Genomic DNA, 26,147 nt, shown 5'->3' with positions numbered 1-26,147 from the left:
TCGGCCTTGGATGGGTCGCAGCTGGAATCCTGGGAGTGCTCCTCAGGCCTGACTCCTAGGCGGGGAGACAGGTTTGCCCTTAAATCTGCAGCGCCGCCTGCGTTTCCGCGGCAGCTTGACAGCTGTTCTGCGCTAGTGCGCACGCGCGGACTCAGATAGCTGGGGCTCGCGCGCGGGGACCACAACTCCCAGACTGCTCCGCGTCCTCGTCCCCGCCCTGGACCGCAGTTCCGTGCCAGGGTGCACGCGCAGACTCAGAAAGCGGAAACTCCGGCGTCTGGACCACAACTCCCAGAGTGCTCCGCGTGCTTGCCGCCGCCGCGACCAAGATGGCGGGCAGTAAGTAAGGGCCCAGCCGTCGCACGGGGTCCGCTGGTTCCGGGAGCCCCGGGGGGTGCCGGGGCTGGGGCGCGGCAGAGCCTCCGTGGAGGTGGTGGGGTCCGGTTGGGAGGAGGACGCCAAGGTCACGAGAGGGTTCCTCCAGGACAGGGGCGGCGCGAGAGGGTTAGAGGTCACCGGGGGCGTCCCCTGCAGGACTGACCCTCTTCACCCGCCCCTCCAGGACTCGCCACCTTCCTCAAGGATGCCTGGGCCAAGGAGCCGGTGCTGGTCGCGTCCTTCACCATCGGGGGCCTCGGTGCGTGAGCCTGCATCGCCCCACCCTGCCCCAAGGCCCCGTCGCTCCCCACTAGCGTTCCATCCTGTCCCCCTCAACGTTCTGTGGCTCCCTTGTGTGTCAGCGCCCGCACGACGACCCCTTGCCCGCCCCATCCCCGATATTATGACCCCTTCACCAGACCCTTCCACCTCGTACAGACCTACCCAGAAGGTCCATGATCCCCCAAAGGAGAGGTTATCAGCCCCGGCTGTGCATTAAAAACACCTGAGCGACAAAAGTAAATGTCCGAATCCTACCCACTTTCCAGCCTCGCCCCCCACCATGTTCAGTGTGGAGCTGAGTGGGGTGGAGGTGGGGCTGGGGAATCCTGTGAAATCCCTCAGTGATTGTATTGACAGCCTCTGTTCTAGAATGTGTGGCAGATCTTGTTGAGATGCAGGCTGCCGTTGCATAGGTCTGGGATGGATGGGGCAGGGAATGCAGCATTTCTCCCGGGTCCCCAGATCTTGTCAGTACTGCTGGTCTGTAGGCCACACGCCGCGGGTGAGGTTCTAGAGCAGTTGTCCCTTAAGACAGCCACGGGCCACACTGGCCACTGAGCGCCTGAGACGGAGCTCATATGAGCTGAGCTGGTACCCGTTTCGGTCGTGTCCCGTACACACTGGATTGCAGAGTATATGACAAGTCTTTAAAGTATCTCCACTCCTTTCATGTTATCTGTTGAAATGATGTTTTCAATATACCAGTTTAAATAATTTTAAAAATTAATTTGTATCTTTTATGTTTAATGTGGCTGTTAGAAGGTTTGAAGCTAAGTATGTGGCTCTTATATTTCTATCAGACAGTGCTGGCCTGGAACATTGCTTTTACCCTCTACCCCTGCCCCCCAGACTCCTGGCTCCCACCTGGGTGGGCTGTAATTTCCCAGTGACGAATCCTTGTACAACCCTCATTTCCTCAGTTTGAAACAGTTCGTGATTCCTCTGGAAGATTCCCAAACACTCCTCTCACCCACCACCTTGTGCTCCCTGACCACCTCTACACTCATGCACTCATTCCGTGACCACCCCCATGTCTTCCCTCCCCTGTGGCCTCTAGGTTCCATGTTTCCTTGAATTGCTTGCTCCCACCCCCTCTCCTGCTGATAAATGGGGATCCCAGAATGCCAAGGGGTCTCTTGGAGGGGCAGGACCTCCCTGCTCCCCTCCTCCCATGTACTTGACTCCCAGTTTGCCAAGGCTCAGCTTCTTCTTCTTTTTTTTTTTTTTTTAAGATTTTATTTATTTATTTGACAGAGAGATACAGCTAGCGAGAGAGGGAACACAAGCAGGGGGAGTGGGAGAGGAAGAAGCAGGCTCATAGCGGAGGAGCCTGATGTGGGGCTCGATCCCATAACGCCGGGATCACGCCCTGAGCCGAAGGCAGATGCCCAACCGCTGTGCCACCCAGGCGCCCCCAAGGCTCAGCTTCTGCCCCTTCCTCTCCCACCCCTGCCTGAAAGCCACCTTCCCCGGGGCCTCACCCTGTCTCTCCACAGCTGTAATTCTGCCCACCCTCAGCCCCTTCACCAAATACGCCACCATGATCAACCAGGTCACGCCCTACAACTATCCAGGTGAGTTGGAGCTGGAGGGCTGGCCCCAAGCGGGAGTGGGGTCCGGGGGGGTAACCTCCCTGTGCTGGGGGAGGAATAATCATGGCCAGGTCTTTCCTCTGCAGGGGTCTGCAGTGTGGGCTGGACTTTTTTTTTTTTTTTAATGATTTTTTTATTATATTATGTTAGTCACCATACAGTACATCCCCGGTTTCCGATGTAAGGCTCGATGATTCATTAGTTGTGTATTGGACTTTCTTTTTTCTTCTGAGATCTAATCCATGTGCCATGAAACTCATTTCCTGTCTGTTTTGCACTTGTGAGTTTCTCTTGTTCCAGATTTGTATTCCTTTCTGGATTTTTGTCATTCTGTCTCTCTCTGTGCTTTTCCATGCCTCTGGGTCTCTATCTCCCTGCTTCTGTGTCCCCTCTTTCACCTTTTCCCTGGGGTCCCCATTCCCTCTTTGAATATGAACTGACAGACTAGCCTTCATGGGCCTCCCAAGATCTGCTGGTCTTAGTGGCCCACCCTCCTGCCCCACAGTGCCCCTCCGAGATGATGGGAGCATGCCCGACGTGCCCAGCCACCCCCAGGACCCCCAGGGCCCAAGCATGGAGTGGCTGAAGAAACTGTGAGCACCCCGGTGACATGGAGGCGGCCCTCCCCTGTAGCCAATAAAATTCAAAAAGCGACCCCAGAATCTGAGCTTGTGTGTGATCAGCCGTGGAAACAGACAGTGGCCAAGGCATATCTGGGGTGAGTTTATTGGGGGTGGGGGTCAGTCAAAAGGGGGGCTGGCTAGGGTAGGGTAGGGCAGCAGTTTGTCTGGCCCCCGAGAAACCCAACTGGAGTCCAGGGTCTCATCTGCTTCGAAGCCAAAGTCTTCCTCCACCTTAATCTGGGGGAGAGAAGGAGCAGGCGTGAGCAGGCCCACCGGCCTCAATTCTGGCTCCAGACAACTTCCTCTGGGCACCTGGGCGAACACCCCAACACTCCTGCCTTCCCTTCTGCCTGTGGTCTCTGACCCTCCCTCTCCCCTCTGCTCCAACCTTCTCTAGTCTCTTTCCTGCTCCCCCAGCCTCCTCTAGGTCTCTCTCCTTCCTTTTCCACCTGAGCCCTCACCCCTCACCTGGCTTTTTCCGGCTCTTTCTCCTTCCCTACCTACCCCCAACCCTTCCAGCCCCACCTCCTTTCTCCAGCTGTCCCCAGCCCAAGCCTGCCTGCTCTGCTAGGCCCAGCCCCCACAGCACTGTTGCCAAACCCAGGAGCCCTGGTCCCACCTGCACCGGGGCCAGTTCTGGAGTCAGCACAGCTCCTGCTCGGCGTCCTTCCCGGGGTGCTCGCCGCCTCTTGCGTCCACTGGGTCCCTCACCGGGGGTCGGGCTGCTGGGTTCTGGGGGTACGGGCGTCCTTTGGGGTGGAGACAGCCCCTCTTTCTCTGGAGGCTCGTTCTCAGCATTGCCGGGAGTGGGAGCATCTGTGCCCTGGCTGCCCTCGTCCTGGTGGGGAAAAGGGGCAGCAGGTGAAGACTCTGTCCTGGTACCCAGCCCTCCCCTACTGCCCCGCCCCAGCCTGCCAGGAGGCCGTGCTCACCTCCAGGACGATGGTGAGCTGGCTGGTGCGGTAGTCATCGCCGTAAGCGTCCAGCACTCTCATGAGGAACCTGTGTCCGGAGAGAGGCCACCAGGGGCACAACCTCAGCGTCTGGTGGTTGGGGAAAGGGGTACCCCACAGCCTAGCCCCAGCTCTGAAGCCAAGGTTGCCCTGGAACTATAGAGCCAGAAGATTCGGAGCTCCCAAATCTGAGACCGTGATCTAAGTACTCGAGCATGCAGTGGGACCCTGGGCCAGACGGGGACCTCTCTGCACCAGTTTCCTGCTCTGTCAACAGGACAAGAGAACCCTGAGCGGGCGGATCGCCGTGAAAGTGACACTGCAGCTAGCAGTGACATCCCCTAGTGCTCTGCCAATGTTCTGGTGTACGCTGGTGTCTTTATCAGAACCAAAGGGCAAGAGAAAGACGGCGCAGAGCACTCCTGCCTCCCCTAGTCCCTGCTTCTAAGAACTTTGGGGTTTTTAAGGTCTGAATGCTACCTGGGGGCCAGCGCCTGGGCGGAGCGCTTTCCATGCAGTCTCTTTCCAGGTGTGTGTCCGCACTGGCTCTGCACCATGTGTTCTCAGTGCTAGCAATACTTCGGGGATCACACAAAAACCCCTGTGCCTACTGAACTTGGGGCACAGTCAGCAAATCCACAAAACAGTACGCTGGAATGTAGGAAGACGCAGGATTCCTGGAAGAGGGCTGGAACCTCAAAAACATGGTGGGGGACGCCTCATGAGAAAGTGAGGGAGCGGCAGAAAAACATTTCTGGTGGAAGGAACAACCTGTGCAAAGGCCCTGAGGTGGGAGCAGCATGTGTGCTGTGTTCTTGGTAGAGCAAGGTGTGACAGGCCCTCTGACATAGGGCCTTGTCTAGGGTAAGTCTTGCTCTGAGTCACGGGGGACCCCCGGCGGGGTTTTGAGCAGAGAAGTGACTTGGTGTGTCTTGCCTTTTATCCCTTCTTTTTTTTACTTTTGAAAAAAGAATCTTTAAAAGTTTGTGGTAAGATACACATAACGTACCATTTGCCAGTTTGAGCATTTGTCAGTGTCCCGCTCAGCGGCATTAAGCACATTCACAGTGTTGGGCAGCCATCACCATCTGTCTCCAGGACTCTCTTCCTCTTCCCCAAGTTAAGTCTGTCCCACTGAACAACTCCCCAGTTCCCTGCCCCTAGCAGCCACCACTCTCCTGTCCATCTCTGAACGCAAGTCCTCACAGGAGGGGAATCACGGTATTTGTCCTTCCGTGACCGGCTGACTTCACTCAGCACAATGTGTTCGGGGTTCGTGGTGTAGCACCCTTTTTAAGACCAGATGGTAGTCCCACGTGTGGGCCACACTGCTCACCCGCCCATCTGCAGACAGACGCTCGGATGCGTCCACGCTGGGCTGCTGTGAACACGGTTATGATCGTGGGCGCGCACGCATCCGTGAGTGGCCCCGCTTTCAGCTCTTCTGGGGGTATACCTACAAGTGGACTTGCTACCTCCTATGGTAATTCCGTCTTTAAATTGAGGGGAACGGCCATACTGGTTTTACACAGTGGCATGTCTTAACATTTTAGAAGATCTCCCGACCACCCCCCGAATTTCTGATGCGGTAGGTTTGGGGTGAGGTCTTGGAACCTGGGTTTGTGGCAAGTTCCCAGGTGGTGCCGAGGCTCCTGGTCCACGGGCCACACTTTGAGAAGCATGGGGCCGAGCTCCAGATAGACAGTTCAGAAAGCGCGATCACCGTGGCTGATCTGTGTGGTTAAGGGAAGTTTAGCATGTGCAGATCCTTTCCCGAACTCATGTTTCAACCGTAAAGGCCGGCCTTCCCTTTCACAAACTCTCTTGATTTTACTGTAAAACAGAATCTTGGCTAATGGTGCAACCGGGGGAAAAAAGGTTCACACCCAGGGTGTGGTGGCAGGAGCCTCGGGAGGGGTCAGGGAGGCCAGGGCGAGCAGGGCAGGCATCGGGCAAGGAGCCGAGTCCCTTGGCCCAGGGTGCTGGCACCCTGGGTCTGTTCTGAGGGTGCATCAGACGAGGAGGTGAGACAGAGAAACAACTGGGAGGGTTCACTCTGTGACGTGGAACAGCCTGAGGGGGAGCAGACCGGGGGAAGGGGGCGAGGTCAGGGTTAGCTTTGCATACATGTGAGGTGACCAGAAGTCACTGCCCAGCGGGTGGCGGACAAAGGGGACACAGAGTTCAAAGAGCTGCAGACAGGATTCAAAGGCTGGCAGTGTGTACGTGGCCCTTCAGGCCGTGGTGCTGTGAGACGTTCCGGAAGTGCACACAGAACCTTCTGTGAGGACAGAAGCGTCCTGTACCCCTGCTATGCGCTACTAGCCACTGGCCACCTGTCGCTGTTGTGGAGCCCCTGGCACGTGGCGACAGCCACGGAGGAACCAACTTTTTGAGGTCATTTATTTCGGTTTTGACGTCGGTTGCCACCTGTGCTACTGAGCCGTGCGGTGAGCACCACTGAGGAATGGATGTTTTTAATTTCATTTACTTTTAGTTAGTTTGGGTGAAAATCGTCACTGGTGGCTGCCAAGCACGTGAACGGAGGCCAGTGCAGCTGAGGAACTGAATTTTCTGTTTCACTGCAGTGAATTAAAATTTATTTTGACTAATGTTAACTTTCAACTTTAACGAAGTCTCGGGTTAAGTCGCCACCTGTGGCTGCCGTGCTGGACAGCGGAGGTGTGGACACGGGGGGACCCAGGGCCGAGCCCTGGGTACCGGCGAGGAGGAATGCCCAGGAGGCAGGGGAAAGCAGGCGGGTGAGGGACCTGGACGCCAAGGAAGGGCTTGAGGGCGGGCATGTCCTGTGGGTCAGGTGAGTGCGGGGCTGAGGACTGACCGGGGCTGAGCACTGTGCACGGTCCACAGACATGGGGACACAGTGCATGGCGGGAGGCTCCAGGCTGGGCTCTCCCCTTGAGCTCCTGTTCGGTCCTCAGCAGCCACGAGATTTTGGCATTACCGAAATCAGCTGAGCCAGGAAACAGGCTCAGAGAGGGATGTTGCTTGCTCAGAGTCACACAGCAAAACTGCTTGAAACCAAGTGTGCGACTCTACTTCCTGATCTTCTGTTCTGTGCCTCCCCTTCAGAGGGAGCGCACCCCCCGCCCCAGCCTCCCTCAGCCCTTCCGGCAAGGCCAGGGCAGGTAGGAAGCGGGCAAGAAGTGCGAGAGGTGGCGGACACGGCCGCTGGGGAGCAGAGGCACGGGACGCAGGGGGCATGCAAGGGGTTACCTCCGCTCCTGCTGGAGTCTCCGTGTTATCCTTTGCACCTGATGGAGCCTGTTCAGGACCCGCTCATTCACCTGCAGGGAGGCAGGAGAAGGCACAAGTCACCTGGACTCCACTCACTTACTCTGCATGTGGTGAGTGGAGTCCTGGCAGGGACCCAGGGAGGCGGCCACACTGCCCCCCAGCCTCCGGGGCCTGCTGCACCCACTCCTTCCCTACTCCCGGCCCCTCCTGCCCCTCTCCCTCGCTTCCGCTGCACCCCAGTGGGCCTCCTCCCGTCCTGGGGGCCTTCCCACGTGCCTGCAGAGCTCCCTCCCTCAAGTCTGACCCCAGAGGTTACCTGCTCAGGGAGTCCACCCAGACCTCCCACTAACTGCAACACCCCCTCCTCAAGCCCCCCGCCGTGCTCCCCCATGCCCCCAGCCACTCCTCTCTGCCTCAGTTTTCCTTACAACGCTCCTCACTGCCTTCTAGCCTATCCACTTCTCTTGCTCACTGTCTGTCTCCCCCCACCAGACTAAGCTCCAAAGGACAGGGATCGTGCCTGGGTCCCATGCCTTGAGCAGAAGCTGGCGGGGGCAGGGGGAGGGTGCTCCATCAGTATTGCTGAACGCGTGACCCCCTGTCGTGTAAGGTGCGAGGGACACCGCGCCTACTTGCCAGATGTTAGGCAGGTGGTGGCTACTTCAGGAGCATCAGAGGTGTGTGGGCCAAGACACAGATGAGTAGGTAGGACACCGGCTCAGAAAGATCTGGGTTCAAACCCCAGCCGCCCCTTTCAGCTGTGTGACCTGGGGCAAGTTACCTAGAATCACTCTGGGCCTTACGTTTGTAAACAGGAATAACACCACCACCTATTCCTAATGGGGTGGACAAAGCAGAAACTCAAATGCCGGCTCTGTGTGAGCAAATGACTGAATCCCTTTGGACCCCGGTATCCATGTGTTAAAGGGGGCTCGGGGTCCTGCTGCCAGGTGGGGGAGTGAGGGGGGGCGGGTAGAGGGAGCAGGGTGTCCTGAGACGACACCTGTGTAAAGCCCAGGGCAGGCCTGGCACACGGTGGGTACTCCACATGACGGCGGTCACTCATGTCACCACCCGTGTACTGAGAAGCCCTGTGAACACAGAATGCTACGGATGAAATGTTACTGCTGTTGTGGAATTCACGTGAGCAGTCTCCAGGGGAGCAGAGGTGAGAGGGGTGAGGAGGGAACTAGGTTGGGGTGAGCTAAGGACGGGGTGGAGCCAACAGTCCCTAGTACAAGATGTACAGTGTCTGGTTTGTGTACATCACATCTGATTGGTCCCCTGCCGTCTTACAGCTGTGCACGTACGCATACACGAAACCACGAGGCAGAGAGCATCCTGCGAACGTCCTGTCACTGGGTGCGTGGGAGCGGCTGGCCACAGGGCACACACCTTCAGCTCTGGTGCAACTTCCAGGCAGTACATTTTAATACACGGAGCTGACCTGCTCCAAGCACTCCCCCTGCTCCCACTTCCCAAGGGGCCCTCTCCGACATCTGTCAAAGCAAACGTCTGTCCCGCTCCAGGCAGCCTAATGTGCTCCGCACCCGAAGAGGGCTTGAACGTCCGTCCTTGCTGTCTACGTGCTCTGTCTCCTGACCCCCGCTCCAGCTCAGACCATGGCACCAGCCTCCCCTTGTCCCCAGTGCCCCAACACCACCGTTAGGGGTTGGATGGTGTCCCCAAAAAAGGTGTACAGTCCTAACTCCCAGTACCTCAGAACGTGACCTTTGGACATAGGGTCTTCACAGGGATAATCAAGTGAAATGAGGTCAGTAAGTGGGCCCATGTCCTCATACGGGGAGGAAATTGGGGCACAGCCAGCCACACCCAGGGAGAACGCGTGACGGTGAAGGCAGAGATCACCAGTCGGGGACACCGATGATTACCAGCAACCACCAGATGCAAGAAGAGAGGACGTAGTAGACCCTTTTCCACACCCCTGCCACCCCCCGCCCCGCCCGGGGCTCAGAAGGAACCAGCCCTGCTGACACCTGCTGACAGCCTGATCTTGCACCTGCAGCCTGCAGAGAGCTGTGACAGTACATTTCCTTTCCTGAGCACCCAGTTCGTGGTACAGCGGGCCTAAGAGACTAATACGACCAAGCTCAGTCTTCCAAACACCCAGACCTGACCCTGTCCCCACCCTGTCTGAAACCTTCCAACAGCTCCCCCTCATTTAAACAACAAAACAAAACCCAAACTTCATGCCCTGGTGTTCCTGGCCTTCGAAGATCCGGTCCCTGCCAACTGTGCGTTCCCCTTTCTCACCCAGGAAGCCGATGCAGTGATGCAGCTGATAGAAACTGCATCTGGGGCAGGAGCCGTGGGGATGGAGAGAAGGCTCCAAGGGAGATGCAAGCAGCAGAGCGGACAGGCCGTGAGGGCCCGATGTGAGGGGTATGGCAGACCTGAAAAGCCCGATCAGTGGGGAACAGGAGAGGCACCTGCAAACAGTGAGCTGATGTGGGCCGTCAGGGACGCTTATAGAGCACCCGGCTCTCCAGGGGCCTTGCATGGTGCCTGGCACATAACAGGTACAGAATAAATGAATGAAAGATTCACTCAGCTAGGTAAGGAAGGCTGGCACGTGGACAGGCAGAGACTGGGAAGGGGTAATTTTGGCCAGGGGACCCCGAAAGGGGGGAATCCGCACTCACCTACCTGCTCGATCTCCCGGCAGCGCCGCCCTAGCGCCTGGTACTTCCTACGATTTAGTTCCCGCTGGCGCCGCCGCTGGCCGCGGGCGGCCTCTTCCTCTTCATCTCGCTCCCGGAGCCCCGAGCCGCCCAAACCCCCAGACACGAACTCCACTTCCGTCTCCAGCTCGCTCTCCAAGATGTGACCACCGAACAGCGGAGGCAGCGCCAACTCCGAGCCTGGCGGCGCTGAGAACTCTTCAAAGCCCACAGCTGCCATGGTCCTGTAAGGTCAGGGGGTTCAGGGACCCTGAACCCTCGGCCCCCAGCTCCCTCCTCCCTCAGACCCGGGAGTCCCACAGGTGTTCGAGCCCCGACCCCTCCTTTCAGGATCCAGGAGTCCAGACCCCCAGACTTGCTCCCCGAGGATAGCAGGGACTTCAAGCCCCCAACACCTCACTCAGACCTGGAATCCTGCTCCCCAGCCCCTCCTCCATCATACCCAGGCCCCTGCCCTCAGCCCCTCCTCCATCATACCCATACCCTGCCCCCAGCCCCCTCCTCCCTCAGACCTAGGAGTCCAGGCCCCCCAGCTCCTGCCTCAGACCCGGGAGTCCAGACTCCCTGCCCCTTCTCCCTCAGACCCAGGGATCCAGACCCCCAGCCTCCTCCTCCCTCAGACCCAGAAGTCCAGACTTCCAGACTTGCTCCCCGAGGATCCCAGAGTGTTCAAGCCCCCAACGCCTCACTCAGACCCGGGAGTCCGGGCCTCCAACCTCGTCATCTCTCAGATCCAAAACTCCAAATCCGTGGCTTTCTCCCCCAAGATGTCCGAGTACAGACCCTAGTCCCTAAGAGCGCTGAACGAAAGCAGTTGCATGAACTACAATCCCCATCCGCCCTCAAGTAAAAGTGCAGAGGGCTGTACGTGATGCAGCCGCAATGCCTTTTGGGAGTGGTGGTTTCCCCCCAAGCCACTCACCCCTCTCTCTGCTCCAGTTCCATGTCTCTCTCTCTCTCCAGCTCCGGGCGCCGCGGGTCTCAGAACGTTCAACCTCGCAAACCTCTCGGTTAAGTCCTTCGCAAAACTACCTGTCCCATCGGGCTTCACGGCCACGGCATCCGGGACTTAGCCGCTACGCCTTCTGGGAGTTGTAGTTCCCGGCTTCCGGCTTCCCTCCCCACCCCCTCCACCTCCACCCTGAGTCCCACCCGGCTTAAAGGCCTTGCTTTGTGGTCTCACTCCTTCCCCAGTCGTCTGAGTTGCCCCCGTCTTTATTCTTGTCTCTGCACCTTCTCGCCTGGTTAAGGCGATTCCCCGCTTGCCAGGCTCAGTCCTCGGCGGGCCGTCAGGCCGACAAGTCCCCTCGCCTCTCCTGCTTACCGCTTCTGCGCCTAGCGGCAGGAGCTAATAAAGTTGTTGTTCCAAAGGCGGCCGAGAATGACGGACGGCGGGAGCCAATCAGAGCGCGGCTTTGCAGCAACGCCGGCGCGAGCCGCAGACGTCATCAGTGAGCGTCGACCGCTGTTTGGAAGCGACTTTTCCTAGAAACCGTCGTGCGAGGCGGGGAGAGGTGCGTGTGAGGGAGACGAGGGGAGGGCGGGAGGCTAGGTTCCTGGGTCCGGGGGCGGGCGTGTGCAGGGAGAGAGGCAGGCCTTAGTAGATTGGTTACGCAGAGGTCCTGTGCGCTCCTACAGCGTCAGGGCTCTGGCGGTGTGGCGGGAGCCTACACTGTCCCTGTCCGCTCAGCGCTGTGCCGGGTCCCTGGGGAGACCGGCTTAGTCAGGTAATGATTATGTAATTACGTAATTACGGACGCGCGGAGCGCCGCGGGGCGCGCCCGGGGTGGCGGGAACACGGGAGGAGAACTAAGGGCTGAGGAGGGCTCGAGGCAGGAGGAAGGAGTGCGAGGACTCGAGGGCGAGGGGCGTCCCGGCGGCGGTGCAGCCGGAGACGTGGGCTGGCATGGAGCGAGCTCATCGCGGGCATAGTGAGCCGTGAACCAAGAGGGCACGGCCCCTGTTCCTGCAGAAATGTCAGCGTAACGGGGAAGATGGGCATTTGAAAATGTTAGAAATCCGAACAGTTTTAAGTGTTGGGGTGAACGAAAGGGCTCGTAAGATGTATTAACAGCGGGATAGGTTCTAGTCCGGGGCTCGGGGATGCACGCTGCAGGAAACAATGTTTGTGCCCCTGCCTGAGGGACTAAAAAATAAAACAGAGACCTGGAGAAAGAGCGTGATGTGGCCGACGTAAGGATTAGATAAAGTCGTTCCTTCGTTTAGCGGATAGTACCAACTACGCGCTAGACCTTCGGCTAGATAGTGAGGATGTAGCTGCGAACAGATACATCTCTTGCCCGGATCTGCTGACAGTTGAGTGGGGAAACAGAGAGGACCTGCAGAGATACCCGTCTTATATGTATGGGGAATATTCTATAAGAAAATATTCTATAAGAATAGAGGGGCGCCTGGGTGGTTTAGTCGGTTAAGCGGCTGCGTTCAGCTCAGGTCGTGATCCCAGGGTCCTGGGATCTAGCCCAGCCTCGGGCTCCGTGCTCAACAGGGAGTCTGCTCCCTCTCTGTCTGCCCCTCCCCCTTTGTGCTCGCTTGCTCTCTCTCACTCTCAAATAAATAAGTAAAGGAAAGAGAGCTTCCCTTGTTCAGAGAAGGTGAGGAGGGGAGTTTCAGAGGAAGGCACATGTGAGACCACGCAGATACGTTAAAGAGAAGTGGGAATAAAGGGGATAGCGCATCCAAAGGAGAGAGGAGGGAGTGAGGGGAAACTGATCTCATATGGACAACTGGACACCCAGGGGTCCCAAACTGCCACCTCAAGGGCCAAATCTGTCCTGCAACTTGTCGGGTTTGGCCTGTGCTGTGTGTGGTGGTATGGGGGGGGGGGGTTAGTTTAATTATCCATTTGAATAATTATAAGGAAACATGGAAAGTGAGAGGTTCTGTGTGAAAATATTGAATCTTTTGAAAAAAGAAAAACCTGGCACCATGCAACTGACAATCCCACTTGCAAAGCGTGTCTGTAGCTGTGCATCGGCTGTGCGTTTACATTGGCCAGGAGTTCTCTGCTCTCCCTGTTGCCCAACCCCCAGCATGCTTGAATCACCCGGCAGATCACCTGGGAAGCTTCTGATTTTACACTTCCAGGGAGGGTGGCCTGGAAGGGAAGGAAATGAGGGAGGGGATTTGTTTTATGGAAAGTGGGAAGGAACAGGAAGGACAGGTTTCTCATTTAAAAAAAAAAAAAAAAAAGTAAGAGCAGTGGGGAGGATGGTGGGATTGTACCTTGTTGAGTAGTCCTTCCCATTCTTTTCCATTTCATGGGACTCAAAGAAACTCATTTTGTCCAGCACCTGGAGTAGATGAGGAGGCTGCTCATGGCCAGAGGGGATCAGCCCGGGGACTCTAGATTATGTCCCACCTGGTTGCCCTGATGGCTGGGGAGATCAGTATTTTAGGCTATCTGACACTCATTTGGGAGCCAACAATTTTGGGGAGGAGTCTCTGTTATAGGACAAAAAAGGGTCTGAGGAGAGGTCCCATCTCATCAAGGGGAGGATGTCCATTTTTTAAGTCTTAGTGAGGCGGTGGCGTGAGGGCGTGCTGTGTGTTTTCCAGTGAAGTGAGCGTGAGAAGGGCGAGTGGTGTGAGCTATGACCGGAGACCACCTGCTTCCGGGAGGGTTGTTTGCAGAGCGATTCGCTGGTCATTGAGCACCTGTTAGGTGCCAGGCACAGTGAGGCTCTGAAGAACAAAGCACGTGAAAATATTTGTCTTTATGGAGCCTGCATGCTTGATCCAAGAAGCACCAGGCCCTTCTGGGGGGAGAGGCCCCTCTCGTTAATGAGGGGGACCCTGCTTTCCCCCCCCACAGGCCTCAGCATGTCTCTGGCGGATGAGCTCCTGGCTGACCTTGAGGAGGCGGCCGAGGAGGAGGAGGGAGGAAGCTATGGGGAGGAAGAAGAGGAGCCAGCAATCGAGGATGTGCAGGAGGAGACACAGCTGGATCTTTCCGGGGATTCAGTCAAGAGCATCGCCAAGCTGTGGGACAGCAAGATGGTGAGCGGCCTGCAGAGAGAAGCTGCCGGGAGGGGTGATGTGTGCGGTGGCTCTTCCTCAGAGTCCTGAGTCCCGACTGTCTGTCTTCCCCGAACAGTTCGCTGAGATCATGATGAAGATTGAGGAGTATATCAGCAAGCAGGCCAAGGCTTCGGAAGGTACCTCTCCCCTCCCACTCCCCCTCGCCCACCCAGCCCCTGGGCTCTTTCGCTGCTTGCAGCTTTGAAAGTTCGGTCTGTCGCCCTCTCGGTCTTTTGGAGAGCCCTCTTTTTCTTTTCCATCCCACCCCAGTCTTCTCCCCCGAGAATACGTCAGGTTGTAAAGCTGACACTCCTTACGTCCGTGCTAAGCACTTACTAGCTGCAGTAGGACTCACCTCAAGTCTGCTCAGGCTCCAGGGTCTTGCCACATCCCTAAACCACTTGTTTTATTATTTACTTCACGTTTTCCTTAAATCAGCATACTCCTTTCCTTCAGTTTACCTAGGAAGGGAAATGATTGCTACTGTGAGTGGGTAACTGGTGTCATTTGGTAAATAGAGAGTAATCCTAAGATGTACAGTTATCGCATCATCAGCTTTGGGGAACGCTAGGTTGTCTCTTGAATACAGAGCCCACCTCTGGGATCCTGCTCCTGTTGCCACCCATTCTTCTTGACAAGGTGGAGCTCTGGGCTGGAATTCGTTGGCAGAGGTTGTGGGCACAGCAGCAGCATGGTCAGAGCAGAGGCGCCCCACGGCAGGCCTGTGTGGGCCCTCGGTGCCCTGGGGTATCTGCCCAGCTCTCTGCTCTCAGAAGGCTCGGGGTCTGGCAAGGCAGACAGGCCGAGTCTGGACAGTTGTGGGCGGTGCCTGCTGGGTTCAGGGGGGAGCATGGGACACTGGCGCTGCTAGGTAGGGGCTGATCCTGCCTCAGAGGCTGGGAAGAGCTGACTGCTGAAATGGGCTTTGAAGCATGAGTATACACACCAGGTGAAGAACAGCAGCCGTATGTCCTGGGAAAGGGAGCTGTGTGTGCAAAGCCTCGCACATCTGGAGTGGCAGAGGTGGTACAGGGAAGTGTCAGATCCTGCAGCGTTTTAAGCGCCAGGCCAGGGAGCTTCTCCATCTGGAGTGCTGTGGGGAGCGGAGGGAGGGACACTCCCCGATGTCGGGTCAGGCTCCAGGTTAAGGCAGACCTGATCTCACCTGGTGCGTGGTCAGGGAGGTGGACACGGAACAGCTACAGTCTGGGTGGCGGCTGTGTCTACTGGATGTGGTCGGAGTGTGGCGGGAGCACAGAGGAGACCTCTAAGCCTCCTGAAAGGAGGGGAGGACCCTGAGGTGCCGCTGAGTCATCAGGACGAAGAGACATTTGAGCCATGGGGACTAGAACGCGGACGCTGGGGCCAGATCTCAGCTCTGCCATCTGCTGGCTCTGCAGCTTGAGGCTGCGTCCATCCATTTCTCTCTCCGTGTCACTGGTCTCATGTGTAACCCAGCCTCCCTGGGTGGTTGTGGGAAAACAGAGCAATACCTGTGAGGCTCCTGGAGCAGCGGCACACACGTAAGTCCTGTGTGTCAGCCACTGCGCCTACGGCTTGTGATAACGCCCTCAGTGTGTCATCCTTGTTACGATCACTGTTAAAACCTGGTGGGGAGCCTTTCAGAAACAGATGTGAGGAAGGGACGTGCCAGGGAGGGGAACAGCATATGCAGAGGCCCAGAGGAGACTGAAGGAGCCCTGAGTGCTCGGGCACTGCAGCGAGTCCTTCCTGGCTGGTGTGATAAGACGGGGGCGTCTCAAGGTGGGGGGTGCCTGGGGCAGGGCAGAGGCCAGACCACGGAGCCAGACAGTCAGCATATACCCAACCAGGCACTGTTCTGGGCACTGGGGGCATAGCTGTGGGAGACAGACGAAGTATTTGTCCTCATGGGGCTTCCTGTCTGGGGAGCTTGACCCTCAGCCACAAGTGGGGAGCCGCTGGAGGGGTTCCTCCCGGAGCGAGATGGGGTCATGTCTAGACTGGCCTGGAGGGAGAGTTGGGAGGTGGGCCAACATGTAAACCTACCTCCAGGTTTTCTCCTCGGCCCCCCAGCAACCCTCCAGCCACACCCCACTGCCCCCTGACTCCCCCAGCTGTGGGGGCCTAGACGCACAGCCGCCCACCCAGGCTGTTTGTCATCCTCACAGTGATGGGACCAGTCGAGGCAGCCCCCGAATACCGGGTCATCGTGGATGCAAACAACCTGACCGTGGAGATCGAGAACGAACTGAGTGAGTGCCGGGAAGGCGAGCAGAGACGGCCCTGCCTGCTGGCCCTCACACCCTCCTCCCGTCCCCAAAGAGGGGGCGGGCAGGATCCCACTGGCCTTCCCCGGGGTCCTGCCCCCAAACTCCTCACGCTAGTTCAAGTCCAGGGTTAGCTGCTGGAACAGAGGCTTAAAGGAGAAGGAAGCGTGCTCTCCTCTGATGTGAGAGTCTGGGTCAGGCTCTTGTTGACCTGCCAGCTGCGTCAGGGTACAAGGTGACTGCCCACCTCCAGCCATCAGCTCCGCATCCCCAGCAGCAAAACAGGAAAGAAGAGGAGGGCATGGTTCTTTAAGGGGGTGACCTGGAAATGGCATGTGTCACTTGAGATCACATGTCGTAGACCAGAACAAGCTCACATGGCCACATCCAGCAGAACGGGCAGCAGGGAAGCACAGCTCTTTTGCTGGGTGTCCATAAGCCCAGCTGAATTCAGGGGTTCAGTTACTAAAGGAAGAAGGGGAGATGGGTGCTGGGGACAGCCAGCAGAGTCTGCTGGCCCGCTCATCAGATATCTGCCCTCCCCGTGTGCCTTAGACATCATCCATAAGTTCATCCGGGATAAGTACTCAAAGCGCTTCCCTGAACTGGAGTCGCTGGTCCCCAACGCACTGGATTACATCCGCACGGTCAAGGTGAGTGGAGAGAGGTCAGGACTCAGGAGGAGCTGATCGCCCCTCGTGTGAAGGTGGGGGGCGGCGGCGCAAGGAGCAGGTGAATGACCCGGAGTGAGGATGCCCGAGCCTCAGCTGCCTTCCTCGTTCTCCTGAGGCCTGGAGATACTGGAGGGGATGAGCAGTGGTTCAGCTGCTCCAGGCTTCCCAGCAAGAAAGAGACGAAGCCTGGAAAGGATGTTCTCGGGACTCCTCTGCCCCATCTCCAATCCCGCCACTTCCCTGGATGGGTCTCCCAGGAACGGCTGGGAGCTGCTTAAGGCTAAGGAAGCAGGGAGGGAGATGAGGGGTCTCTCATTCCACCAATAGTGGTTGGAGCAGGTGGCATTTGAGTCAAGATCTGAAGGTTGATGCAGGGGCAGCCGTGCAGAGATTTGGGGGAAGAAGTCACGAGTACCAAGACCCTGAGGTTGTCACCAGCCCTGGTGTGTACAGAAATGAGGAAGTGAGGGGCACGGTTGATGAGGTCGGGTCCCATGTGACCTCCAAGGCTTTGGCCTTCTGGGAAAGCTACGAGAGGGTCAGATGCTAGTGAGGGCAGGGACAGCAGTGAGGAGTCTCCTGTGTGAGGCCAGGAGAAGGTGAGGATGGTGGCAGAGGGCGTACGTGCAGGGAAGTGGCGCGGTCAGGTTTGCACCCTGAGTTGATGGCGGCAGTGGCTCTGCCCGGGTCCAGTTTGGACCAGCTGCGCAGGACAGATGCTGCTCGTGCTCTGAGCGGTGAAGTCCCCGGAACTGGCAGGCACCCTATGTACAGACACCAGCTGTCCCTGTGTCCCCAGAAGAGACCCAGGTAAGTGCAGGAGCAAGAGAGGGTCTAGGGCCTTCCTGAGTCTCTGCACCTCCCCTCTCTTGCCTTCTCACCCCCAGGAGCTGGGCAACAGCCTGGACAAGTGCAAGAACAACGAGAACCTACAGCAGATCCTGACCAACGCCACCATCATGGTCGTCAGTGTGACAGCCTCTACCACCCAGGGGTGCGTGCATGGAGGGGGGAAGTCACCGGGGCCCCCCAGGCCCATTTGATGGCAGTTGAGGACCTTGGGGTCCCGGTGGCACAGGTGTCCGTCTCAGGAGGACAGTTCATTTCTGTCCATGTGTGTTTGACGAGCGCCTGCCGTGACCCAGGCGCTGTGCTGGGCCCGGGGATGCTCGGTCAGCGAGGAGCCTGTAGTTGGGAGCGGCGAGGCGGAGGGCAAACCCGGAGTAGAAGCGTTTGTCTCGGGCGTGTCGTCCTTCACTGCAGTGCGAGTGTCTGTGAAGGCAGGGACTTTGTGTTGGCCCCTTGGTCTCCAGCTTCCCCTCTGGCATCTGTGACCCCAGAGCAGAGTCCTGTGGAGTGGAGACCTCCCTTGGGCTGCCATTCTGTTCACTGAATAAATGCTGGCCAAGCACCGAGCACTGTTCTGAGGGCAGAGGTTAGAGAACCCGGCAAAGCAGAGGCTGCCCTGCCCTGCCCAAGCTCCCGTCCGGGGGACGCAGGTACATACACAGGTCGAAGGCTGGAGGGCGAGTGTCAGAGTGCACACGGGGTGCCAAGGGACGTGCAGCACAAGAAGAAGGGCACCTATCCTGCTGGGCCGGATGGCTTCCTGGAGGAGGTGACGACTCAGCCTCAGGCAGAGACCAAGCTCTAGTGGGAGAGCAAGGGGGCTCTTAGCTTGCCACTGCTGGGGGCAGCCTTGAGCATCAGCCCACCGGGCTTCGGTTGCAGGGGCCTACAGCCGGCTCCGTGATCGCTCCTCTGTGCACCGTACAGCACGGATGGGGGGAGGGAGGGAGGGGTATGGCTGGGTTTGGTTACCGGTTCTTCAGGCCAGTCCCCTTCACCGTCTGGCCCTCAGGTCCCCCCTCTGTAAAATGGCAGTGATAACAGCCCCCCTTTGTGGTTTCCTGCCACAAGTCCTTACCCACCATCTTCCATGTGGTGGGGACGCATTCTGCTGAGAGTCAGACAGCGTGGGGTCCCTCTCCTGGGGCCAGCCAGTCTGGTCACAGGTGGTGACAGTGGGCCTCCATGGCCGGCAAGGCTGAGACCTGAAGGATGAGGAAGGAGCTGGTGGGGGCACATGAGCAAAGGCTCCGACGCCAGCTCGCACCTGGCAGAGACCAGCATGGGCACCGAAAACTAGGATTCCCAGCAGCCCTTGCTTCCAGGCCTCAGGGCCGACGGGACTTGGAATTGCCCAGACGTGCACACGTGTGTACGGACGTGCACACACACAGCTGGGAGGACACGGGCTCCTATGCCAGTCAGATAGGGTACCCTGGAGGGCCGGTTCTGACTCAGCCACGTGCCTCACCACTGCAGGCAGCAGCTGTCCGAGGAGGAGCTGGAGCGGCTGGAGGAGGCCTGTGACATGGCGCTAGAGCTGAATGCCTCCAAGCACCGCATCTATGAGTATGTGGAGTCTCGGATGTCCTTCATCGCGCCCAACCTCTCCATCATCATCGGGGCGTCCACGGCCGCTAAGATCATGGGTGAGACCCTGGGGCAGAGTGGGGTCAGAGGGCTGTCCTTGGACAGTGCGACCTCGGGGACGCTTCGTCCCTCTGTAAGATGGGACACTGGGCCCAGGGCCCCAGCACCACGTCCCCCTTGCCCTCGCCGTGTCAGCCCTGCTAGAGATCACAGAGGTCAGCCACCCTGCTTCTCCTGCAGACATGGAGAAAGGATGGCAACGCTGAGCTGGGCCGGACGAGACAGGCCAGAGTAGAAGGTAGTGTGGCCTCTGGAGAGGCTGGCCCTCCTCGGCCAGCACGTCCCAGCAGCTCCTGGCTCTGTGCGGACACCTGGGCTGCCCGGCTCTAGCAGCGTCAGCCCCCCGGGACCTCAGGCTCACCCACGAGATGGGGGCTGCAGTCCTGACGATGTGTTAGGACTGAGGGTGGGCCCTCATGCCCGACCCCCTGCAGTCTCAGAGCGCCCTCTTGGGCTCTTCGCCCCTTCAACCGAGAGACTCTGCCGGGTGGTTGGGTGAAGCAGCGGTGCCCGGCTGCTCGGGCTGCCGTAACCAGGTTCCACAGATGGGGGCAGTGGGGACTTAAATACCGAGGCTCACTGTCACACAGGCCTGGACGCTGGGAGGCCGGGAGCAGCATGTCAGCAGGCTGGGCCCTGCGGGGGCCTCTCTCCTCGGCTTGTAGGTGGCCGTCTGCTCACGTGGCCTCCCCTCTGCGCATCTGTGTCCTCATCTCTTCTTACGAGGACACTGGTTGTCCTGGATCAGGGCCCATGCGATGATGTCCTTCCACTTTAATCACCTCTTCCAAGGCCCATTTCCAAACACAGTCCCATTCTGCGGTACTCGGGGGTAGAGCTTCGACATAGGAATTTGGGGGAGACAGTTCAGGTTGTAGCACAGTGTTGGGTGGCAGGTGTTTGCAGAGTTGCAGTGTAGAAAAAAGAAGTGGTTTCAGGGCAAGATAAACTCAGGTGTGGATCCTCCTTCTCCCCTCACTGACCTCACAACTTTGGGCAGGTGACGTCATGTGCCTCGGTTTCCTCAGTGGTGATAGGGCTTTGCTGCTGTCCTATGACTGCTGGGCTGAAGTCAGGGTGTCGGCCAGTTCCTGCGTTCCTTTATATTTATGGAGCTTCTAGGAAGGAATCCGCTTCTGGCCTTCTCCAGCTTCTAGAGACTGCCTACATCCCCCCACCTTAAAGTCTCCTGTCTCACCTCCCTGTGACTTTCCGCCTTTCTCTTCCGCTTACCCCGTCTCAAGTCCTTCACGTAATCGTGTCTGCGAGGGGTCGCAGGTTGCGGGGACTGTGATGTCAGTGTGTGGGGTTGCCATGCTTGTACAGGCGTGTGATGAAACAGTTGACCACCCAGCATGGGGCCTGGCGCCCAGCAGACCCCCGTCAGAAGAGGCATTTTTACCTGCAGCTCCCCTTCCCTTCCCCAGGCCTGCAGACATGCTCACGGGATCGCAGCGGGGATCAACCTGCAGCTCCCCTTCCTCTTCCCCGGGCCTGCAGACGTGCTCACGGGATCACAGCGGGGATTGACACAGAGCCCGTCCTCAGTGGGTCCCCAGTGTGGTGGCAGCTGTTGTGAGACGCACACAGCAGGGGCCGTGCGGCTCTGCAGACTCTGGGGGCACGTTCCTGTTGGGCTGTCTTCTCACTGTGTGTCCTCAGGCAGGTGCTTTCACCTCTCTGAGCCCCCTCTGAATCCTCCCTCTGAAACGGGACTTGTCAGCCCTCCCTGGCAGGGTCAACTCAGGAATCCAGCCAGAAACTCACATAAAGGCACAGAGCACGCAGTAAGCCCCCAGACAAACGCCCTGGGCTGCTTTTGACCTCCCTTCATCTCTCCTTCCTTCCTCCCCACTGTTGCAGGGGTGGCTGGGGGCCTGACCAACCTCTCCAAGATGCCTGCCTGCAACATCATGCTGCTGGGCGCCCAGCGGAAGACGCTGTCTGGCTTCTCGTCCACGTCCGTGCTGCCCCACACCGGTTACATCTACCACAGCGACATCGTGCAGTCTCTGCCCCCGGTGAGTTGCTGTCGCCCCCTGCATGTGGCTCCCTGTGGAGGTTTCTGCCGTGCCGGAAGCAGCCTCGTGCAAAGAGCAAGTGCCCCCTCTGCTCCTCAGTTCCCATTGGTCAGAACTGATGAGCACGGTCAGGAGCTCAGAGGACAGGGTCACATGGGGCACTGGAACAAGGACCCCGGAGCTGATGTGCTGGAGTTGGGATTCTAGAGCTCCTCTTGACCGCTGGGCAAGGGGCGTGAGCTCTGTGCCTCAGTGTCCCTCTCTGTAAACTGGGGGGAATGGAACCTGCTTCATGGGGTCATGATCACAACTCCTACATATGAAACTCCTTCAGGTCTCACTTGTATGTAACAAGCGATGTCAGCATTAGCTTGCAAGTGGCAGGGGTCCCCAGACCATCCCCAGGTTCAGTAACCCACTAGAGGGATGTACAGACTCCAGGCTGATCCACTTGGGTGATGAGCTTCCAGTCCTCCTCTTCTTGTCAGGACACGTCACTCCTGGCCTCCACATGTGATATGGTGCACAGAGACCCGCCTCCAGGGAAGCCCAACTAAGCCTCCAAGTTCAGAGTCTTCATGGGGCTCAGTTGTGCAGACGTGACCGCGTAGCCCAGGTGGCTGGTCTGGGCTCCAGGCTGAGACCCCGTAACCCAAAGACCCCACCCTCAATCCCGTGGTTGGTCTCTGCCTTGTCCAAGGCCCCCAGGCCAGCAGAGATCACCACCCAGGAGCTGAGGGCCGAGGGGGGCCCTTTTAGGGCAGGGTTTCACACAGTCGCTGCTGACTTCGTTACCGTTACCGGTTAGACTTGTGGCTGGGGGATTACACGTACCGTCTTGGCATATCTCAGAATGTGGGTCACCGCCCTTTGTTTCGAGCATGTGACAGTCTTCTCCTGCAGTAATGCAGCTGTTGATGCAAACGGTTCAAGTTGTTAGAAAGCCAGTGGAAAGAAAACCGTGACAGTGGTGCTTTGTTGCCATAACACGTTATTACGGTAACGCGCAGTAGGAATGGGGAACTTCTGACCTGCGGAAAGTGAGCTGGTGGCGGTTGGGGTTTGGGAAATGCTCTGTGCTGGCGAAGGAAGCCTCCCATCAACTCTGCCCCCTCTCCGCTGCTTCAGGATCTCCGGCGGAAAGCGGCCCGCCTGGTGGCCGCCAAGTGCACTCTGGCAGCCCGCGTGGACAGTTTCCATGAGAGCACGGAAGGGAAGGTGAGGCACGGGCAGGTGTCCGTCTGTGTGGGTCTCTCTCCTCTACCAGACTTGTCAGCGTTCAGTTCATCTCTCCTGCCTTGGCAGACTTGCTCCATGAAAGTGGGTATGTTTTCTGTCTTGGGCATTGGCATCCAAACACCCAGCCTGGCACAACGTTCGGGGCTTCGTGTCTCTCTCTCTCTCTCCATTCCTCTTTTCCTGTCTCTTGACCACTAGTCGAGGTGCTGGGGGGACAGCAGTGAGCTACTCAGACCAAAGCCCTGCCTCCGTGGCATTCATGTTCTGGCTGGGGGCGGTGTGAGGAGATGGGGGACATCCATGGTGTGTCCAGGGGGGCTGCGTAAATGCTGAGATGAGATCAGAGGGTGCTGGGCTGGTGAGGGAGGGTGGGTGCTGGTTTAATCAGGACTTTGGGGAGGGCTTCTCTGAAAAGGTGAAGGTCTAACATGCACCCAAGTGAGTGCTTGGGGGAAGAGTCCCAGAAAGAGGAAATGGTTGGTGCAAAGGCCCTGAGCCCGGCACGCAGCAAGCTAGGGAGAGGAGGCTGTGGGATGGGCCAGGTCATGCAGAGCCTGTGTTCCCCGGAGAGACCTTGGTTGTAGTAGAGGTGCTGATGGGGGGCTGATTTGGGGTCTTCCCTAAAGGAAGAGCCCGGTGGGACAAAAACCACAGAGGTGAGGTTCCCAGGTGACCCCCTTTCCTCACCTGTGCAGGCCAGGCCCGAAGGTTAGGAAGGAGGCACAGGTGTTGGGTTGCATTTGGGGGGCTGCTCACATCCCCCATCAAGGAGACAGTTATGTGAGGGGTGCAGGGAGAGGTCTGAGCGCAAGACATGAGTCTGAGGTGGGACTAAACCCCGAGAGAGGATAGGCCTGGGGACAGGTGCCACACTCAGGCCAGTGGCCGGGCAAGGCCCTGATGGGACCCTCCTGCCCTCCCCAGGTGGGCTACGAGCTAAAGGATGAGATCGAGCGGAAGTTCGACAAGTGGCAGGAGCCACCACCCGTGAAGCAGGTGAAGCCACTGCCTGCGCCCCTCGACGGGCAGCGCAAGAAGCGAGGTGGCCGCAGGTGGGCCCTGAGGGCCGGCCAGGGAGGAGGGGAAGGGAAGGGAGAGGGCTCATGAGCCCCAGCTGACCCCTGGCGCCCATCCCCAGGTACCGCAAGATGAAGGAGCGGCTAGGACTGACCGAGATCCGGAAGCAGGCCAACCGCATGAGCTTCGGGGAGGTCAGGCCTTTAACCCTGATGTGCCTTTCACATTTCTTCTTCTCCGTGCTGGGGCAGCACCCCACCTCCAGTCTCTCCCCCACATCCATGCACCCCAAAGGGACCGGCGTAGCACTCAGTGCTGGCTCTGTCCCCCCTCCCCCTGCCTTGCCCTTCTGTACGAGCCCTTCCCCAGGCCTCACCTCTGCTAGTCTCTCATTATCTGAGCGTCATCCTGCTGGTCCTGCAAGAACTAGCTCACATGCCCTTTCGTCAGCAAGCCCGGTTTCGGTTGTTGACTCCCCCCCCCCCCAACACACACACACAGACCCACACACAGCCCCTCTCAGCTGTCAGCTCAGGGGCCAGTAACAGGACTGCACGCCTCACTGGGTCCCAGCAGGCACCTGAATCGGGTGAACGCCTGGGCATCTGGCTGATGGAGGGTGGCTAACTCTGGGAACCCTTCCCCTCCCACCAGATCGAGGAGGACGCCTACCAAGAGGACCTGGGCTTCAGCCTGGGCCATCTGGGCAAATCGGGCAGCGGGCGTGTACGGCAGACACAGGTGAACGAGGCCACCAAAGCCAGGATCTCCAAGACACTGCAGGTATGGGCCTGGCCTGGGTGGGACCAGGGGTGAGGGAGCTCTGATGGGAGAGCCCAGGCCCAGCCCAGACATCCTGTCCCCTTCCCTCAACACAGCGGACCCTGCAGAAGCAGAGTGTGGTATACGGCGGGAAGTCCACCATCCGAGACCGCTCCTCGGGGACCGCCTCCAGTGTGGCCTTCACCCCACTCCAGGTACTGTGTGCTGAAGTCAGGAGGCCCACTCTGGGGCGTCTCCACTCCCAGCTTTCTGAGTGGCCCTGGGCAAGCCCCTTTCTCTCCCTGGGTTCCAGCTTCTTTGCCTGTGAAGCAGGCACATGACAGAGTTCCTTGCAGGGCTGTTGTGGACTGTGTATCAGGGAAGCCCCTGGAAGGCATGGCCCAGTTCCTGGTGCTCAGGCTCGTGGGGCAAAAGGGAAACTGTCGTGCCTGCAAGCACAGGCTGGCTTTAGGATCGGGCTGGGACTGCAGGTGACCAGTTATTCCCTGTGAGCTCGAGGGGACTCAGCCCCTCCCTGAGGCGCTGGGTGGTCGGCACAGTGTCAGAGCTCCACGTAAGAAAGTTCATAGCTAGCAGGCTGGGAAGTGGAGGTCCCAGCCCAGCCACTGATGCATGGGATGGAGCCATTGCCTCTGTCCATTTCTCGGCTTACCCGCAGAAGAGGGCCAGCGTGTCCTATGGCACCGTGCTGAATAACTGAGCTCATTCGCTGTGCCAGCAAGGGTGTACTGAGCACCCGAGTTCCAAGCGCTGTTGCAGGAGCTGGGGATAGAGCCACAAGCACGAGACAGGAAGCCTTGCCCTCATGGAGCTTATGGGGTGGCAGGGGTCAGATAAGTAAGATACAGAGCCTGTTGGAAAGTGGACAGTGCAGGGAGGAAGAGGGGAGAGGGAGCAAGGCGTCAGGTTGGAGCCGCTCAGGGAGGCCTCAGCGAGAAGGTGAGAACTAGCTATGGAAGATACTAGGCATGGTGCCAGCCAGTGTGGGGCCCCCAGAGCTGGTCCCTGTGTCACCAGTGGGGTTGGTATGGTTTGCACTAGGGCCGCAGGCGAGCCACTTAGCTCTGTGACTCAGTTTCCTTATTCAGGAACCAAACCTGGTCGGCTGTTCTAAAACATTGGTGTTTTTAAAATCACGTGGAGGACCTGTCAGAAATTCAGATGCCCAGGTCCTCCCCACTCTCCCCCCATCCCAGACCCACGGAGTCAGAATCTCCCCAGGTTTGGGGTGGGGGCAGTTTGGTGACTGGTAAACTGTTCTCATATCTACCTGGAGCCCGAGGACCATTGAGAAGGGCCTCCTGGACATTTCATAGTTCTCTTATTGGGGGAGGGACCTTGTCAGGCCAGCCCATGTCCCCACCCCATCATCACCTCCCTCACCTGCCCAGGGCCTGGAGATTGTGAACCCGCAAGCCGCCGAGAAGAAGGTGGCTGAGGCCAACCAGAAGTATTTCTCCAGCATGGCCGAGTTCCTCAAGGTCAAGGGCGAGAAGAGCGGCATCATGTCCACCTGAGGGGCTGTGCCCTTGGGGGCTGCCCCTGAAGCTACGCGGCCCCTGCCCTTGTGAAGGGATCGGGGTCAGGATGGGGCTGGGAGGTTCCATCCTCAGCCCGGTGCCAGGACTGTCTGGGGAGGCTCGGGAGGAGGCCCGGTCCCCCAAGCACCAAGATCGCTCCCCATTGCAGGGGAGCAGAGCCAGTCTTCACCACGCTTCATCTTTTGTATTTTAACTAGGAAGGGAGATACTTTTGGAAAAAGTGCAATTAAAAGCACATTATCAGGTTCTGTTCCTGGGGAGTGATCATTTGTCAAAGACATGTGACGAGGAGTCAGAG

At 58.3% G+C, this 26,147-nt stretch overlaps 3 protein-coding genes across 5 annotated transcripts; 2 read left to right on the top strand and 1 right to left on the bottom strand.

Moving 5' to 3' along the window:
- Window positions 1-249: 249 nt before the first annotated feature.
- On the top strand, window positions 250-2,906 carry NDUFA3 (NADH:ubiquinone oxidoreductase subunit A3). Its single transcript, XM_026488535.4, has 4 exons — window positions 250-339; window positions 563-637; window positions 2,157-2,234; window positions 2,758-2,906. Exons 1-4 carry the CDS (start codon window positions 330-332, stop codon window positions 2,847-2,849), a joined length of 255 nt encoding a protein of 84 aa, XP_026344320.1. The 5' UTR covers window positions 250-329; the 3' UTR covers window positions 2,850-2,906.
- A 53-nt stretch (window positions 2,907-2,959) lies between these two features.
- On the bottom strand, window positions 2,960-11,150 carry TFPT (TCF3 fusion partner). Of its 2 annotated transcripts, none has more exons than XM_026488502.4 (6): window positions 10,711-11,150; window positions 9,754-10,012; window positions 7,066-7,136; window positions 3,808-3,877; window positions 3,495-3,713; window positions 2,960-3,112 (listed from the first exon to the last, which is right to left on the bottom strand). In XM_026488502.4, exons 1-6 carry the CDS (start codon window positions 10,731-10,733, stop codon window positions 2,993-2,995), a joined length of 762 nt encoding a protein of 253 aa, XP_026344287.1. In that variant the 5' UTR covers window positions 10,734-11,150; the 3' UTR covers window positions 2,960-2,992. The 2 variants fall into 2 exon arrangements, with proteins under 2 accessions (XP_026344287.1, XP_026344288.1); XM_026488503.4 differs by lacking the exon at window positions 10,711-11,150 and adding an exon at window positions 10,505-10,625.
- A 52-nt stretch (window positions 11,151-11,202) lies between these two features.
- PRPF31 (pre-mRNA processing factor 31) lies at window positions 11,203-26,094 on the top strand. 2 transcript variants are annotated; one of them, XM_026488435.4, is made up of 14 exons: window positions 11,203-11,302; window positions 13,621-13,805; window positions 13,903-13,963; window positions 15,977-16,060; window positions 16,631-16,728; window positions 17,637-17,743; window positions 19,078-19,247; window positions 21,112-21,269; window positions 22,398-22,487; window positions 23,433-23,560; window positions 23,647-23,719; window positions 24,180-24,308; window positions 24,404-24,502; window positions 25,700-26,094. In XM_026488435.4, the coding sequence occupies exons 2-14, from the start codon at window positions 13,629-13,631 to the stop codon at window positions 25,823-25,825; spliced, it is 1,500 nt and encodes a 499-aa protein (XP_026344220.1). In that variant the 5' UTR covers window positions 11,203-11,302; window positions 13,621-13,628; the 3' UTR covers window positions 25,826-26,094. The 2 variants fall into 2 exon arrangements, with proteins under 2 accessions (XP_026344220.1, XP_026344221.1); XM_026488436.4 differs by having other exon boundaries at window positions 11,261-11,515.
- Window positions 26,095-26,147: the final 53 nt, after the last annotated feature.

This window comes from Ursus arctos, unplaced genomic scaffold, assembly GCF_023065955.2.
Source record: "Ursus arctos isolate Adak ecotype North America unplaced genomic scaffold, UrsArc2.0 scaffold_19, whole genome shotgun sequence".
NCBI lineage: Eukaryota > Metazoa > Chordata > Mammalia > Carnivora > Ursidae > Ursus > Ursus arctos.
The sequence above is the reverse complement of the archived record's forward strand: the minus strand, read 5'-3'. Positions and strand labels throughout refer to the sequence as shown.

Excerpts from the sequence above, each read along its gene's own strand:
- NDUFA3 (XM_026488535.4), top strand. Across the intron at positions 638-2,156 it reads CTTCACCATCGGGGGCCTCG|CTGTAATTCTGCCCACCCTC; the intron begins GTGCGTGAGCCT and ends GTCTCTCCACAG. Across the intron at positions 2,235-2,757 it reads CACGCCCTACAACTATCCAG|TGCCCCTCCGAGATGATGGG; the intron begins GTGAGTTGGAGC and ends CCTGCCCCACAG.
- TFPT (XM_026488502.4), bottom strand. The coding sequence starts at position 10,733 with ATGGAACTGGAGCAGAGAGAGGG. Across the intron at positions 10,013-10,710 it reads GAACTGGAGCAGAGAGAGGG|GACCATGGCAGCTGTGGGCT; the intron begins GTGAGTGGCTTG and ends CTGACCTTACAG. Across the intron at positions 7,137-9,753 it reads GCTGCCGGGAGATCGAGCAG|GTGAATGAGCGGGTCCTGAA; the intron begins GTAGGTGAGTGC and ends GCCTCCCTGCAG.
- PRPF31 (XM_026488435.4), top strand. The coding sequence starts at position 13,629 with ATGTCTCTGGCGGATGAGCTCCTGGCTGACCTTGAGGAGGCGGCCGAG. Across the intron at positions 21,270-22,397 it reads TCGTGCAGTCTCTGCCCCCG|GATCTCCGGCGGAAAGCGGC; the intron begins GTGAGTTGCTGT and ends CCGCTGCTTCAG. Across the intron at positions 23,561-23,646 it reads AAGAAGCGAGGTGGCCGCAG|GTACCGCAAGATGAAGGAGC; the intron begins GTGGGCCCTGAG and ends GCCCATCCCCAG.